The sequence below is a fragment of the Drosophila yakuba genome, chromosome 3R (genome assembly GCF_016746365.2).
Source record: "Drosophila yakuba strain Tai18E2 chromosome 3R, Prin_Dyak_Tai18E2_2.1, whole genome shotgun sequence".
Taxonomy (NCBI): domain Eukaryota; kingdom Metazoa; phylum Arthropoda; class Insecta; order Diptera; family Drosophilidae; genus Drosophila; species Drosophila yakuba.
Window position 1 is genome coordinate 27425661 of NC_052530.2, and position 15480 is coordinate 27441140.

The window sequence follows — 15480 nt, forward strand, 5'->3', positions numbered from 1 at the left end:
AGGGAGAAGGCATTGTTGCCCAAAAACAGGTCTCGGATCTGGTTGTCCTTGTCTGCGCGGCGTGCCAATGGGAAGCGAAGGTGTTGTTTACGGCGAATTTCGAAATGGGTTGCCCGGCCAGTTTGGACCAATCATCGCGGATGCGATTACCCACACAATATAGCCTAACACCAGGAGCAGCGTGGCGGAAAAGCGTTTGGTTCCAGCGACAAGGCAACGAGGCCCCATTTTTTCCCTTCGCCATTTTCAATTTTCGAAGAGATAGCATGCGATTCACATGTGAATGTGAGTTGTGAATTGTGAATTGTGCTGCAAAAGCACAATTTGCTATGGGGGAAAGCCCTTGATTTGCAAGCTTTTGTCAATACCTGTTTATTTTATATGAATTGTGGGCGGGCCGGAACATGAAATAATAAAGGAAACGCTCGTATTTCACTTCCCATCGCATTACTCCGCTTCAGAAAATGATTTAAATTGTTTTGGCTTTTGCATGAAATTGAAAAATAAATTATGAGCACCAGCGTATTTGCTTTATGTTGTACGTTTACCAGCTTTAGCTGAACATATCCGTACAAATAAATTGAGGTGCTTTCCGTTTTGCCGGCCATTTAGAGATAACCTATGCCCTCGATCCTTAAATTTGGCAATTGAAGGGAGCAAATAGTAACAGTTTTACTCTATAATGTTTTTAATGGAACTATTAATATATTTAAATCAAATTATTTTAATAGTAATAGGGAAAATGTACTTTTTGTTGGTATTTTGCAGTGATCATGGTCATGGACAGTATTAGCAGATTGGATGAATTATGTTTACTTTCTAGTCCAATTAAACGCAATAAAATATTCGTTTTAATTATTAAATTTGCCTAAATATCATTTAATACATTTTGCAGGCAGATTTGTTCAATTGTTTTTCGTTTATTAAAATAACAGGCTTTAAAAAGGAATTTTCCGTTTGAAATTTTACAAACAATTAAGTTTGTGACAAATGTTAACTTTGGTTAATCATATTATAATATAAAATCACGATCTTGAAAGTCATTCTTATTAATTTGATGTAGGCGTTACTGTTTTAAGTTTAATAAAAATATCAGCAGTTTGATGATGCTTGCAAAGCTTATAAAAACACTCTTATTTATTTAAGAAAAATTATTAATAATTCATTACTCCTTTAACGGAAAGTCTGCAGTCGTATGGAAATCAAAAAAATACAATTTAAACAAAACATCGGTTTTTAACGTGTTCCACAGTCTTCTTTCGTGTAACGATCCCCTTCATTTCCTGCAGTGTATTTACCATAATTACGTGATATAATCACCATGATTAGCAGTGTAAGCAAAAACACAAGGCTTATGGTAAATATTAATATAATAGTAGCTAATATTTTGTACACAATTAGTTTGTTATAAGTATCAGAATAAAATAAACATTTTCCCTTTTATAATTGGTCTGTTTCTCAATAACTTAATTCCTTAAATTATTCTGTTGACTCGGAAAATAAAAATTTAATAGGAGTGAGAAGTTTAGTTGCAGATTAAGTTTAGCTCGCAAGTTATTGTAAGATCCCATTTCAAAGCAAGGTAAAATATTATATCAAATGCACCGACTTCTTGGATTGTATAATACAATATTACAATTACCATTTCTTCAACTGCCCAAAGAAAACGCCATGCTATTTAAACAACGAGCAATAATGAATAAGGCAATAAATTATTATGATTTAGAAGCAACGCTCTACTAACTCAAAGATCCCTCCAGGCTGCCAATGAGATAATTAAGGTGTGAGCAGAAGGAGAAGAAGGGGTCTTCTTTTTATTCGTTCGTTAATTAGAGAACTTGGTATCTAGTTTCCCTAGTTAATCCCAGCGTTTAGAAGTGCGGGCTAATTGAAGTAATCTGTATGCATTAAGGTGCACAATTAAGTATTTAAAGCATCGCAATAAAATATTGCTTATTTCATATCAAATATGCAGTTTAGTAAACGAAACTGCAATCGTATCTAGCATATGTACATATGTATATTTGTAGTTTTGTGGGCTAAATGCCGGAAAGGGGTGTGCAAATATTTAAAAAAAATGCTGATCCAAATGCATTTTGGAAATGGTAATGATGTGCAATGACTCTTTATTGATCTTCATCACGTTTGAGTGGTAAAAACTTGAGCCGAACACGATCCTTGCGGTCGTTTTAGTGTCAAAGATGCCAGCCAGCCAGCATTCGAGTATTTGAGTATTGGAGTATTGGAGTCGACAGATGGCCAAGATCGGCCGTTAAGGCCAAGTGAAAAAGTGTTCTTCTGTGCCATTAACGCGAAGAGCTGAGCTGAGCTGAGCTGTTGAAATCGTTGTATGTGCCATGTATCAGCCTTTCAGTCAAAACAACTACTCGGTAATCACCAATCGATAAGTTTTTCTCCTCTTTTTCCATTTTGCTGTCGACTCTTTTTTAGCACACCGAAATTCGCAGCGCTGAGATGAAAGCTGCTCGACCCATAAACTAAATCAATTTAGTTATTTCCGTCCTACGGCTGCTCACCTCGTTAATGAAGATTAGCGCTGATGAAGATCGGAGCTGGATGTTGGGAATGGTGCTGGAATTGGAGTTGGAGTTGAAGTTAGAGTCTCGTAGAGAGTTGGCTATAATGCGATTCCAAAGTGGCAGTAATGCTACCAGCACTCGCAATGAAATACTCGCTGTATGTAAATGCGCGGATAATTCCCATCAAATAACATATTTAGCCATATTATATCGATTTAGGGCACTGTACGTCTCAAAATAAAAAAAAAAAAGAGTTCGGTGCGAAGACAAGATCTCTGTTGGTGTCGGGATAATAACCGTCAGTATTTATTTTTCCTATGTGTTGGGGATTTTGTCTGCTTTGTATTGCTTTATACTCGCCAGGAATAAATGTTTGAACACAACAGGCCGCCAATTTATTGAAGGCTAACACACTAATTTGAGGAGTTGAGTTGTGTTTACCCCGAGGATGTCTGCTTGTATCTCCTGGCTTGTATGTTTGTATGTAAGAGTATGTATATCCAACCGAGTGAATCTTCCCGACAAAGCTTAAGTGCAGTGTTCATGCTTCTACCTGCAATATGGGAAAGCTGAGCAATCCTGCCCGGTTGGAATTTTGCTGCCAACAAGCTCGCGATTTTTTATGTCCGCTCATTGGTTTTATTGGTATGAAATAACACATATGTTCTAAAATCTTGAAGCTCAAACCCATTTAGGTTTCTAAGCTTACTGGAACCATAGATCGTAACTATATTGGTATGTTCCCTTTCTTATGCAAATTAAGGAATTAAAGTATTTTATAAACTTAGTACTATGATCTGACAGGAAATATATAATGTCTAATATATATTTGATTAGAAAAAAGCCCGTGTAAATAATAGTACTATTATGATCTTAAAGAAAGTAAAAACGTGGATATAAGTTGCTTGGAATTTTCTTACCTTCCACGTATTTATGATCAAAAGAAGTGCCATAAGCTGATGAAATGAGCCTTCTTTCGCTCAGATAATGAACGCAAAAAAAAAACGGTCGAGAGGAGATGCCATGGATAGTGCAGCCAGCAGCCCAGAGGCGGATTCGGATTTCCTACTGCCCCTATTAAATGGGCATCGGTCGGCTCAATCGTTAGTGTCGACGAGGTGAGAATGAACATCGTCAGCTCCTTCGCCTGGCTTATATCATTCACACAACACCCATCGCAGCGCATTTAAATCATAACCTTATTCATGACAGAGGGGCCTGCATGTTTGTGGATGTTCCTGGCCGATGCTGCACACTGGATATGGAGCTGGAGCTGAAGCTATGGAGCTGGGTAAATGATTAGGCCGCCTGGCAGGCCAGAGATTCCCGATTCCCGATGCTGAAGCTAAAGCGCTGAATCGAAATCAAATTAAACTCGGTGGTGTTTGGTGTTTGGTGTTTGCTGTTTCTCCCAGTTGCGTGGATGTGGATGTGGACTGGGCGAGTGGACTGAAGGACTGGACGATGACGATGAAGGAGGAGGAACGCATTGTATATTTTGCAATTTGAACAGCCGCTAGTTGCCGGCACACAGACGTTTATAATTCGCAGAGGTGTGCGTGGTGGTGTGGTAAGTATAATAAGAGGTGTGCTCAGACATCAGGCTAACAAACAGGCCGCGCACAAGCAGCCACAGTAAAAATCACTTCGATGGAAGCCATAATGGCCCGGGCTCGAGCTCCTTTCTACGAACCGAGAAACTGAGATCTGACTACCAATTTAAAAATGCCGCTTTTGACTTGCGAGACAGAGTGGCGGTGCGGTATTCTTATACCATCCTCTTCTGCCGGTCTTTTCCTCTTTTCCCCCAACTTTGGGCCCGACTTTGGCCCGGTCCGCTTTCGATCAAGAAATACCTTTAGATGGTGATGCTGCGATGGTCGTTTGCTTTTGGTCTTCGGTCTTCGGTGTTTGGTGTTTGGTCTTTGGTGGTAGGCTGGTGATTTTCGCACAGTTCGTGCTTAAATACAAAGTAAGCTGTTAGAACCATTTGCTTTTCGGCCCCATCTTTGCACCTACCATTCGCTCGATTTAGTTAATACAATTTTATAATAACCAGCATAATATGGGGTTTAGGCCAACGTAACTCAGTTCTCAGTCTGCACCGCTGTCTGTCATCAAAGCTTTGGATTTTAATCGATCTGTATCTGTATCTGTATATGCATCTGTATCTGCATTTGTATCTGTATCTGCATTTGTATCTGCATCCGCATCTGGTATCTAACATCAACAATTACTCGCCTATTTTGGTAGCGCTCAATCAGTAGAGGGTATCTGCAAATTGGTCAACACTTGCCGGGCCACTTAAAAACCCTTTTCAATTTTTTAAGTATAAATATGGTTAATCAGCATCAACACCCGAGCCGAGCACCCAAGCTCGAGTGCAAACTAGTCTGTGTGTGAAACTAGTTTTCGGTGTTGAAGCTACTTAGCTTCGCTGCGATGCCTTGCCCACCTCAACTCGTGTGTCTTGTGCTCCGTGCCCGGTGATCGGTGCTCGGTGCTCTGCTCCACTGATGGATAAGTCGGAGCCGCAGGGGCCAGATACTTCAACATATGCCTGCACCGAGTCTTAAGATCGATCGCATGGGAACTTCAGACGATCAAAGCGGGATGCGGACTGAAGACTGCGGACTCCAGACTGCGGACTGCTCTAATAAAGTCAGATAAAGCCTACTTTGCACATTTTCATCATGCCGCATCGGATGATTGTGGGGGAATGGGATGCTGGGCGAAATTGGAGCTTTATAAACACTTTGGCTAACTGGCAAACTGATGCTGAATGCATTTAAACTACTCAGCGTACAAACATTTGAAATTATTCCATTCAATTGTTTTATTAGGCGTAGCCGTCGCAAAACGCTTGCCTTGAAACGCTTGCGAGTCGTGCAAAACATTTTATTGCCTAATAATTCAAAATTGTACAAATAACTTGCTCGCTTCTAACTCTTTGTAAAAAAGAGAAAAAAAAGAAAAATAGCAAATAATGCTGCAGCCAAATTGCCTCAATCAAGTGGACACGTGACACTTGTGGTAATAAATACAATGGCGATGGGCCAATTGCCCAATTGCTATTGCGGCTCATTAGCTTTCTGTGGCAAGTGGGTGCCATAAAACCCATTCTGGCCTATACTCTTATACTCTGTGGCCACAAGATGTGTTTGCCAAATCCGACGGCAACCCCATCCATCCGTGGGTATAGGTATTGCAGCTCAGCATCCCCTATCGTAAAGGCAACAGTCATTTTGTTAATGCTGGCCTACAACACCATGACGATCCTTTTAGGAAGTGATGTTTTACGCTCCGTGTTGATTTATTGTATCATTACTGTTTATGAGTTCGTGCCCCTTTTCCCACGCGATGACTTTGCAGCCTTCTTCTCGGTGTATGTGCTTTGTATGCTTCGTTTAATGAAATCAAAATCAGGTCTAATAAATTATATATTCGTTATATTGCCCAAATAGTTCAACTGCCTTGCCGAGATAAACGGCAAAAATGAAGTGTTTTGTAGCTTAAAAGAAAATCCATAGCCTTAAGCTGCCCAAGTGAGCATTTCTTTTGAAGTCGCAGCGCTCTTTTATATGTAATTATGCCTTCACCCTTTTATTTACAGATACAAATTAATATCCGCTTAAATGCTACAAATATCATTAGCCATCTTGTGCACACAAAAGCACACGTAACAACACACTAATTTGAATCGAACGAATGAACGAAATACAGATGGGCTCGTGACAAAGTACCGATTACTATTCGTTCCGATCACTCTCGAGTATTCACAAACTTTGAAATGCGCCTTTGATGTGCCGGCAATAACAAAAAACATGATGGTTTTGTTAATGGATTTCTATAAAGGCTTCCGACTGCTAAGAGAGCCGACTGCTGGAACACCCGTGGCGATAATTTAAAGCCACTGTCTAAGCCAGCATACCTTTTTATACCCTTGCGTGGGGCATGCTCGTTTTGGCCAACTGACTGCAGTCGTCGCCACAAGAGAAGAGTCACTTGGACTCCATGGAGCTTGTGACCTGATCTGGATTCGCTTCGGGTATCCTTTTTCAATTCCAAAGGTTTCAGTTCAGCTGAGCAAGCAAAGTTGTCTATATAAACAACATTTGCTATACATCTAGTGAGCACTTGTTACCAAAAGACTTGTTAATGTGGAATATATCCTTAACCAGTTAAGATTTTGAAAAGGTTTAGTTGGCCATATAAACTGCATAAGTGTGCACAAGTATGTATGCACATAAGTCGTTCTGAAAGCAAATTAAGTGTATCGAATTTTATAATTTCAACACAGACCCTTGCGATCGTACCTGTAATTTTATTCTGCCCCGATCTCTGAAAGCCGTTTACCGATCTTCTTTTGGAGGCAACAGCGATTATGCAAATGAATCTGCCCTGGCTCCAAACTACAAAGGATTATGAGCACAACTTTTGCCACGCCATAAAGTAAACAACCGATGGAAAATCAGTGGCTAGCATCGCGACCATCTGAAATCAAAGATAATCTGTATGGTAGTCTATGGAAACAAATCAATTCAAGTTGACCAATATGGTTAGTTTCAGTTGCTCAGCTATGAAAATAGTTAAGTCAACTTTTAAACCAACAATGTTGTTATACCCTAGCAGAGGGTATGTTCATTGCAGTCAGAACTATGCAATACTTGCGACCATATAAAGCATATATATTCTTGATCAGCATCAGCAGCCCAGTCGAAATTCGCTTGTTTCTCAGTTATATGTATATATAAATTTTCCAAAAGTATTATCTCTATTGCAGTATATTAGTATTAGACCACTTATCATAAAGCTGTCAAAGAAATAATCGAAAAAAAGAGGAATAAATGCGCCTACGTTATTCGTGCTCATAAAGATGTTCAATTATAACAAATTGAACACCATTTTTTAACAATATATAATTTTGTTTTCAATTTGATCAACGTTTTTTGTACTGTACAGGTTTATCGCTTCCATTCTTGTTTAGCTTCGTTTACTTTTTAGTTTAACAACTTCTATAAGAATTTAAATTTTATGCTTTATCTTAAAAACATTTTAGAACGGACACAGAAACCTTTGGTGTATTTTTGTATTTTCCAAAAGCTCTGTTTTGGTGCTCATTTATAGCCGATCTTTTCTGTTTAAAAAATGTTGCCTACTTAATGGCTTAAATATAGGTTTGAATTGATACACCTATATTTTACTGATTTTACAGCTTTAAAACGTAAACTGCGAAGCAAAAGTAATTAAGAAGCTAATGAAAAATGAATAATTTTAGTGTGTTTTTCTATTTATTTTCATACTATTTGTTAGCTTACCAAATATTTCTATGTAACTGTCTAAATATAAATAGCTACTATTTTTAAAAGGCATCGCCCCCATTGAAAGAAAAATAGTAAAGATCGACAGTAATTGTAGCTTGTTATGTTTGAAGTGATTTTTAATTTCCACTGAATTGTTAATAATTAACTAAAATCTAAATATGGCTCATAGCTTAATGATCATGAATCATAATGTTAAATGAAAGACCGCAAATATTTTTAATTTCACGGTAAATATTTAGGTAAATAATAGTGACAGAACCAAGAAGCCATTTATGGCACTGAAGCACATTGTTAGGCTTGTAACTAATTATTACAGCATAATTCATCTCGCAGCTGGAGTTGAAAAGAGTACAGATTGGACTACACCTTTGAAAATACAAATTGGACTACACCTTTCATGTGGCCGCTAATTTTCCTTCTCCACTAATTTCACTTAAGCAAATATAATTAAATCGGGCAAACCGCTGGTTGGCGTTTTCCGACGGCCCTGTACCACCATAAAGATTAGTTTTTGTTTAATGGAACGTGATATGATGGTGATCATATGCGATGCTTTTGCACCATTTGGAAAAGGCGGCACTCATCTTACAAGAAAATTACTCAAATTTTAAGTCACTTTACTTTGTTTCTGGAAACAATGGGTACTAAAATATTTCCGAACTTTGTTTTTAGTTAATCTACATTTGAATAGATAATACGAATTGGCACCAAATATTTTAAACTAATGTCAGCTGCCAATAACTTTTATAAACTTACCTGATTTCAAGCTAATTTCCCCATTAGTAATTTGATTTTGTGCATGCGTGGTAATCGAGCTTCGAAAATTGTTTGATTACTTAGTGTCTCGCTTAACTAATTCATGTAAATATGTACTTGTTATTCGCTAAAGTTGAAACTTGCGTCACGCAAGTAACAAATTCCCTGTAAATGTGTTAATTTTCAAAAGATGCAAATTGAACAAATTGGCAGCGACATAATCGTATTTCCGCAGTTTTTAAGTCATCGTTAAGTAGAATATAACTTTTTGGTGAATAGAATTTGTTTTTTAATTACTAATTTACTACATCATTGTTTAATCTTTCTTAGTTACATTGCATTGCAAATCATATAATTTAGTTGAAAAAAAAAAGTTTTCCGTTTTTCATTCCCTTAAATCTTTACGTATGTAGAACGATGGCAGAACGGAGGGTAAATAATATCTGGTTTTTTTTGCTAAGAATATGAATGCCGAGCGGAAGAAGGACTAGAAGGATGGCTAATAAGAAGGCTAAGAAACGCTAAACGGCTCGAAGCCATTATGTGCATGTGTGTATTTATGGCCAAATAACTCAGCTGTTGTATTCATTAGCCTCGTTCCCTGCTCTCCTCATTATTATTGCTGCCTTCATGTTAATAACCTGAAAGTGTTTTAAATTTCACGCGTCCTGCTTGTTAAATGCAGACATGTGTTTATTTCAACAAGAAAGGAAGGACCGACGCGTTCCACAAAATTATCACAAGACGAGAGAGGAGATAGTGGTGATATTTTTCCAGAATTAGGGGATCTGTCAGTTATTAGAGACTGAAAGGGAAATCTTGATACCACGGATCACTCGCCAAATTAAATCGTTTTCAAGTCGTTTTTAACAAAAAAATTTACATAAAATTAAAGGTGATTTAGATAAAACTCTGAAGTTTATGTTTTAAGTTTCGAATAAGAAAAACCGAAAACTTACATCAAAGGAAATCATATAGTACTTAGTTTCAAATAAATAAATAACTAAAACTTTAATAAAAGGAAATCATATAGTACTTATTTTTGGCACAAAAATTACCCCATATTTTTAAATTTTATATTGCTGAATGCTTTCTAAAGAGCTTAAATATACATATACAAAATATTTGCAATTTCCTGTAAACTTTTTAGTTTAACAAAATTCTGAAGACTTAATCAAATAGGTTTCATTTCTTTCCGATTCAAACGATGCGATTTGAAAAGTCTAAAATGTTATTCTTGTTATTCAATAATGGAATTAAAACACCGAATTTTTAAAATATAATGTTTATGAAATAAATTAATCAAACCATGAGTGAAATATACAAAAAAAGTTCCTGCTGTACGAAAATGTTGTGCAATCAACTCCTAGTTATATTGATATATGACTATATGGATATGGATACTTGGATCATTGGCTGATTTTAAAGTTGAAACAAAGACTGATCACTGAACTTTACTTACGCTCACAGCATTCACTGTTTCCACTTTACATTTCTTGTAGATAAACACTTCCTTTTAGTTGTTTAAATGTTTATATTCTTCTCAAAAGGATCGATTTATGCACTAGGTTCGATACAAATAAAATAAATAATTTACTAGTACGGATATGTGGATACAAGCTAATAAAATTGTATTTACAAGCCCTTCTACGCCTATGAATGTATACCATATGTTTTGGTCCTATTACAATTAACCTTAATACAAAAGGAACTACGTTTGGATGGATATACATATACATACACAAATATATATATATATATATATCGTTCATAAATAATGCTATATAGTACAATAGGTGTGTGTTCGTTACTGCCCCTGTTTGTTGCTACTTATCTATATCGTACGCATATCGTTGTCTATTCTATTCTGCACCTCGGGACTCCGATATTGCTGCGCCGGAGCGACGAGGGTGACGTTGTTGTAGTAGATGTTGTGCATGTTGGCAATGGGGGCCGCCATCATGAAGAGCGGATGCGAGATGGCCAGCTCGTAGGTGGTGGGGCTACTGGGCATACCCGTGGCTGGCAGTCCGGCCACATTGGCGCCGGTGGCGTAGTGCAGGAAGGGCACGTGGGCACCGGCGTTGATCGTGTGCATCGGCGGCAGTGGATCCTCGGTGCGGCTCGATCGGCTGGCAGACAGATACTCCTCGGAGGCGGCGGGCGTGGTGGGATAGCGGCTGATGCCGCTGCTGCACTCAACCACATCGATGTCGACGCGATCATCGTCGTCGTCCTCGTCCTCCGACGGATGTTCGGGCTTGTCGGGCGTGATCAGGCTCTCTATCGTGAAGGAACGCTTGGGTCGCAGGCTCAGCGGTCCCTCGATCTCGGAGCTGGTTAGCGCGGGCAGATTGGTCAGTCCCATGTCCGTTAGATTCGTGTGATCCGCACCGGACATGGCGGCGGCGGGCATTACGTGCGGCAGCGGCACACCTGGACCCAAAGAGTTCGGCATGTGTGCCGTGCTCCTGGGCAGAGGATCCAGCCTCATGGCGGCCGCACTGTTCATGTCCAGCGGCGACATGTGCGCTGCACTGCCTCCGTTGCGGGTGGTGAAGAAGAACCTATTGAGATTCGCTAGTGCAGTTAGCTCCTCGTTGAGCAGATCCTTGTCGTTCTTGTGCAGCTTGAAGCGCTTCCTCCGCCGCAGCAAACTGCCGTTCTCGAACATGTCGAAGGCCTGCGGATGGAGTGCCCAGTAGGCTCCTTTGCCGGGTCTGTCCGGCCGTCGGGGCACCTTGATGAAGCAGTCGTTGAAGCTGAGATTGTGCCGCAACGAATTCTGCCAGCGCTGGGTGTTCTTGCGGTAGTACGGAAAACGGTCCGTGATAAACTTGTAGATATCGCTGAGCGGTAGCATTTTCTCCGGCGAACTCCAGATGGCCATGGCCGTCAGCGAAATATACGAATAGGGGGGCTTCTGTTCGCCGTAGGATTCTCGCGAGGGCCGGGGCATTATTACACAATGTTTTGGGCCTAATTTGCTCCACACATCACATCACAAACAGTGTTACATATTTGCGCGCTAACTTGATTTATGAATGCACTCAAGCACTTTCTTCGTCACAGGTATTAGCGTATTATGTGAAATCCTAAATGCATGCGGCGTATTGTGCACTTGTGCCGCGCACCGTCGCAGAAACAGGAGCAGGAGCAGCAGCAGCAGCAGGAGCTGGAACAGGAACTGCTAGCAAGGAACAGCCATTGGGGGCTAGGTGGCGATGCGACATGGCGGCGTGATAGTGCGATATGGACGAGATACCGGATAGCGACAAGAAGCGACGGCAAACAAGATCGCGCCAACTGTCGGCAATAAACTCTGCGCAAGAACTACGCTCGTTATAAGCTCCGGCGACGACACTGGCTTCGCCACCACCACTACCACTGGAGCAGCTCTGCTCTGCCACTGCCACTGGCACTGGCACTCTGGCACTCTGACTTTGGCTCTGGACTGGATGGAAAAGCACTCTCACTGAGGTTTCCCCATCCGATGGTTCGCCCTGCCGCCCTCCGCCTGCCTGGTAAATTACCATCAAAAGCTGAATGCGAATACGTGAGTGGTGGTGGTGCTAGTGGTGGTGCTGGTGGTGCTGCTGATGGTGGTGGTGATGAAGGTGGTGGGCAATGGGGGCCTATAAAGCTGGAGCGAACTTGGGGCGAAGATAGCGATAGAGCGGGAACAAAACAAACGACAACAAACGAAGAACACGGCACACTAAAAATTACTGTTTCAGCAGACTGGCAGACGACGTGCCGGTTATTGTACTAAGTGAGCAATGCCGTCCGTGGTCCCCAGTCCTCCAGTTCACCAGTTCTGTAGTTCTCCAGCTCTTCTACAGCTCTGCAGTCATCCAGGGCCTCCGCGGTCCGTACGTACAACCAACCACAGTGAGCAATGCAATCAAAATATAATCACTCACATCATTGCCCCCGTGCTCTCTCCCAATCACCGCGATGCGAACATGCATCATCCCTCCGCCACGGCGAAACTTCAAAGCGGCGAGGAGAGCCAAAGCAAAGAGTCTGAGATTTACTAAACGAATAAACCAGTCTGACCAGACCGCACTGCGCCGCTCGGGCGGAGAGCTCAAGCCCCTTACCCTCCCCCTCTGCCTTCCTCCTCCGGTGGTTGCGGCGCGGCGGTACACTCGGCGAAAACCCACCCCCTTTCGCCATCGGAAAGCGCCTCGAAGTTCAAATGAGCCTATGAGTTCTACATCCCCTACGAAGGACTAGGATTTCTCTACCCTATACTGTACAAAGGTCCTGTATCATATATGAGTCCTGTATCATATATTGTACAAAGAACTATGACCATATCATATCATATATTATATATATATGTATCATATAATATATTGTTAAAAGAGCTATGATCATATAATATATATTATTGTATGTATCACATATTGTACAAAGGTTATATTATATCAGATAATATGTATGTATCATATATTGTTTAAAGAGCTTTTAGTCCTGTGGCATATCTAAGCATTATTGAATCCTGAAGGATATTACTAGAAATGCCTGTAAAGGTACAAACTTTTCCAAAGGTTTTTCTATTCCGTATTACTATACCTTTGTTAAACCTTCCTTCGATTGGGGATCTTTATAAAAGTTCATACATGTAAATCGAACTTTGCATACAAAGCTCTCCTGAAAAACTCCGTCTCAGGATTCCCCAATTCAGAGACCCCTCATAAAAGTCAGATAGTTCGATATATTAATAATAACAAAAACGTATAATGTGTAAGCTTGTAAGTGCATTCTATTAATGAAACTATTACGTTTGTTTATTACTAGCAGTAACATACATGTATAAGACGTTTCCCCATTCAACTAGCCAGTTGTTCGTAATTAAAGTTTTTAAAACACTTGTGAATTCGCATAAAACTTTCAAACATATATCTTTGAGTGAACATTAATGGACGCGAGGGTTGGGCCCAAGTGATTTCTTGCCGTGTACGAGGGGAGTATCTCGTCGGTTTTATTTAGCTTTGCCTTTGCCGCTGCCTTTGCCTCAGCTCTGGTGCTGCTCCTACTCCTGCTGCTGCTGCTGCTGGTGGTGCTGCTGCTGCTCCGGACAAAAGAGCAGCCGCCCTGGCAGCTGGTTCTGGCCATGGCTGGGACTGAGACTGGGAGTGGGACTCTGGCCAGGCCGCGACTGGGACTCTGGCTGTGGCTCTGGCTAACGGCCCAATGCGAGAGAGGTGTTGAAAAAGAAAATTACAACCACTTTACCGATTTACTGATTTTACGTTTTCATAATCTTGTTAGTTAATTTGCCTGCTTGCGACTCGGCCATGATTCCACAGAACGTAAAAGCCAAAGCACATTGCCACCGCATTCGGCGAACGTGTGGGTTTGGGCCTGTATTTTGTGTTTGGTGTTTTGTATTTTGTGTTTTGTATGTTGTGTGTTGTGTTTTGTGTGTTTCAGTGTGGGCATGGGTATGGGTATGGGCTATGGGCCATCGGGGGATTATGGAGCTCTTGGGGCAGCAGCGCGATTTGGCGAGACTCGATTTAACACTAGGATGGATAATTGTCTTTAATAGTGCGCCCGATAGAGCAGCAAATCGCAATTGCAATGCAACCTGGATGGGTGTATTAAATCGCATTAGCTATTAATGAGTCTGCATTCTTCCTGTTTTCCAAGTGCAAATTAATGATATCTGGCTAACACGAAGGCAAATGAGTAGTTAAACAGTGGCAAATAGCTGCTCGGCGGAATAATTGAATTTTTATTACGTGAACTATTGGCCTGCTTTTTGTTTCCAGTTCTGTGGAAAAAATAAGAAGGGCTTAGAACTAGCATCTAGTATAAATAATGGTAATAATTTAATTATAATATTTTTAATGTATTTTTATCATTACTTAACATTTATATAAAATCTCTGGTAGGAAGTATTTCACATATTTTTAATCACTTGTCTGCTATTTGTTTTCAGTTACGAATTAGCATGAAGTATAAATAATGGTAATAATTTATTTGTAATATTTTTAAAGTATTTTTATTATTATTTATCATTTTTATGAATATTTTTAATCACTTGTCTGCTTTTGGTTTCCAGTTAAGATAATCCCAGAATTGTAGTTTTAATAATAGTAATATTTTCTAATTTATAATTAACAGCATTAATCATATTTATGCAATCTCTGGAAAAATTATGCTCCATATATTTTTAATCGTTTCATAAACTCAGCATAATACTGCCACCCCAATTACTGCCATTAAAATTGGTTTATAAAATATGGAAAAAAAATACTTCCTGCAACGCATGCCCTAGTTAATTAGTAATTTATTTATCTGCTTATAAACAACAATCGCATTAGGCCACAATTGTGCCGTTCATAGCGATAATTAGGTGCTCGGCGAGCGAAGGTTAACAGCGAAGTGGCCCGGAGAGAGAGAATGGACTTGGACTTGGGCTTCGGCATGGGCATGGGCATGTGCATGGACATGGATATGGACATGGGATGGGATGGGATGGGATGGGTATGTGGCATGGCACTGCGAGTGGGAATAGGGTGAGAGCCAGTGCCGGCAAAGCGGGATGGCACGACGACCACGACGACGACGATGGTATCTGGCATCTCGCTCCGCTGCTTGTCTATACGAATGGGAAACCTAGGACGGGATTGGCCATCGCCGGAGTTGGCTGGTTGGGCGTGGTGGGCGTGGCCTGGCATTGGCGCATTGTAATAAAATTGTGTATTTTAATTTAAGTGGACATATGAATATGGCGACGGTAGCACTTCTGATTAACCATTAACGTGTTTTGAATATCTACACAAAAAATTCAATCAGCCCGTTAAATTACACGTTATAAATAATCAAGTTAACGCAAATTACCG

General features: G+C 40.3%; 1 protein-coding gene across 1 annotated transcript; it reads right to left on the reverse strand.

Annotated features, from left to right (window-relative positions):
• Positions 1 to 10134: 10134 nt before the first annotated feature.
• LOC6538593 (fork head domain-containing protein FD4) lies at positions 10135 to 12198 on the reverse strand. The gene has a single exon (XM_002099079.3). The coding sequence runs from the start codon at positions 11577 to 11579 to the stop codon at positions 10455 to 10457; it is 1125 nt and encodes a 374-aa protein (XP_002099115.1). The 5' UTR covers positions 11580 to 12198; the 3' UTR covers positions 10135 to 10454.
• Positions 12199 to 15480: the final 3282 nt, after the last annotated feature.

Excerpts from the sequence above, each read along its gene's own strand:
- LOC6538593 (XM_002099079.3), bottom strand. The coding sequence starts at position 11,579 with ATGCCCCGGCCCTCGCGAGAATCCTACGGCGAACAGAAGCCCCCCTAT.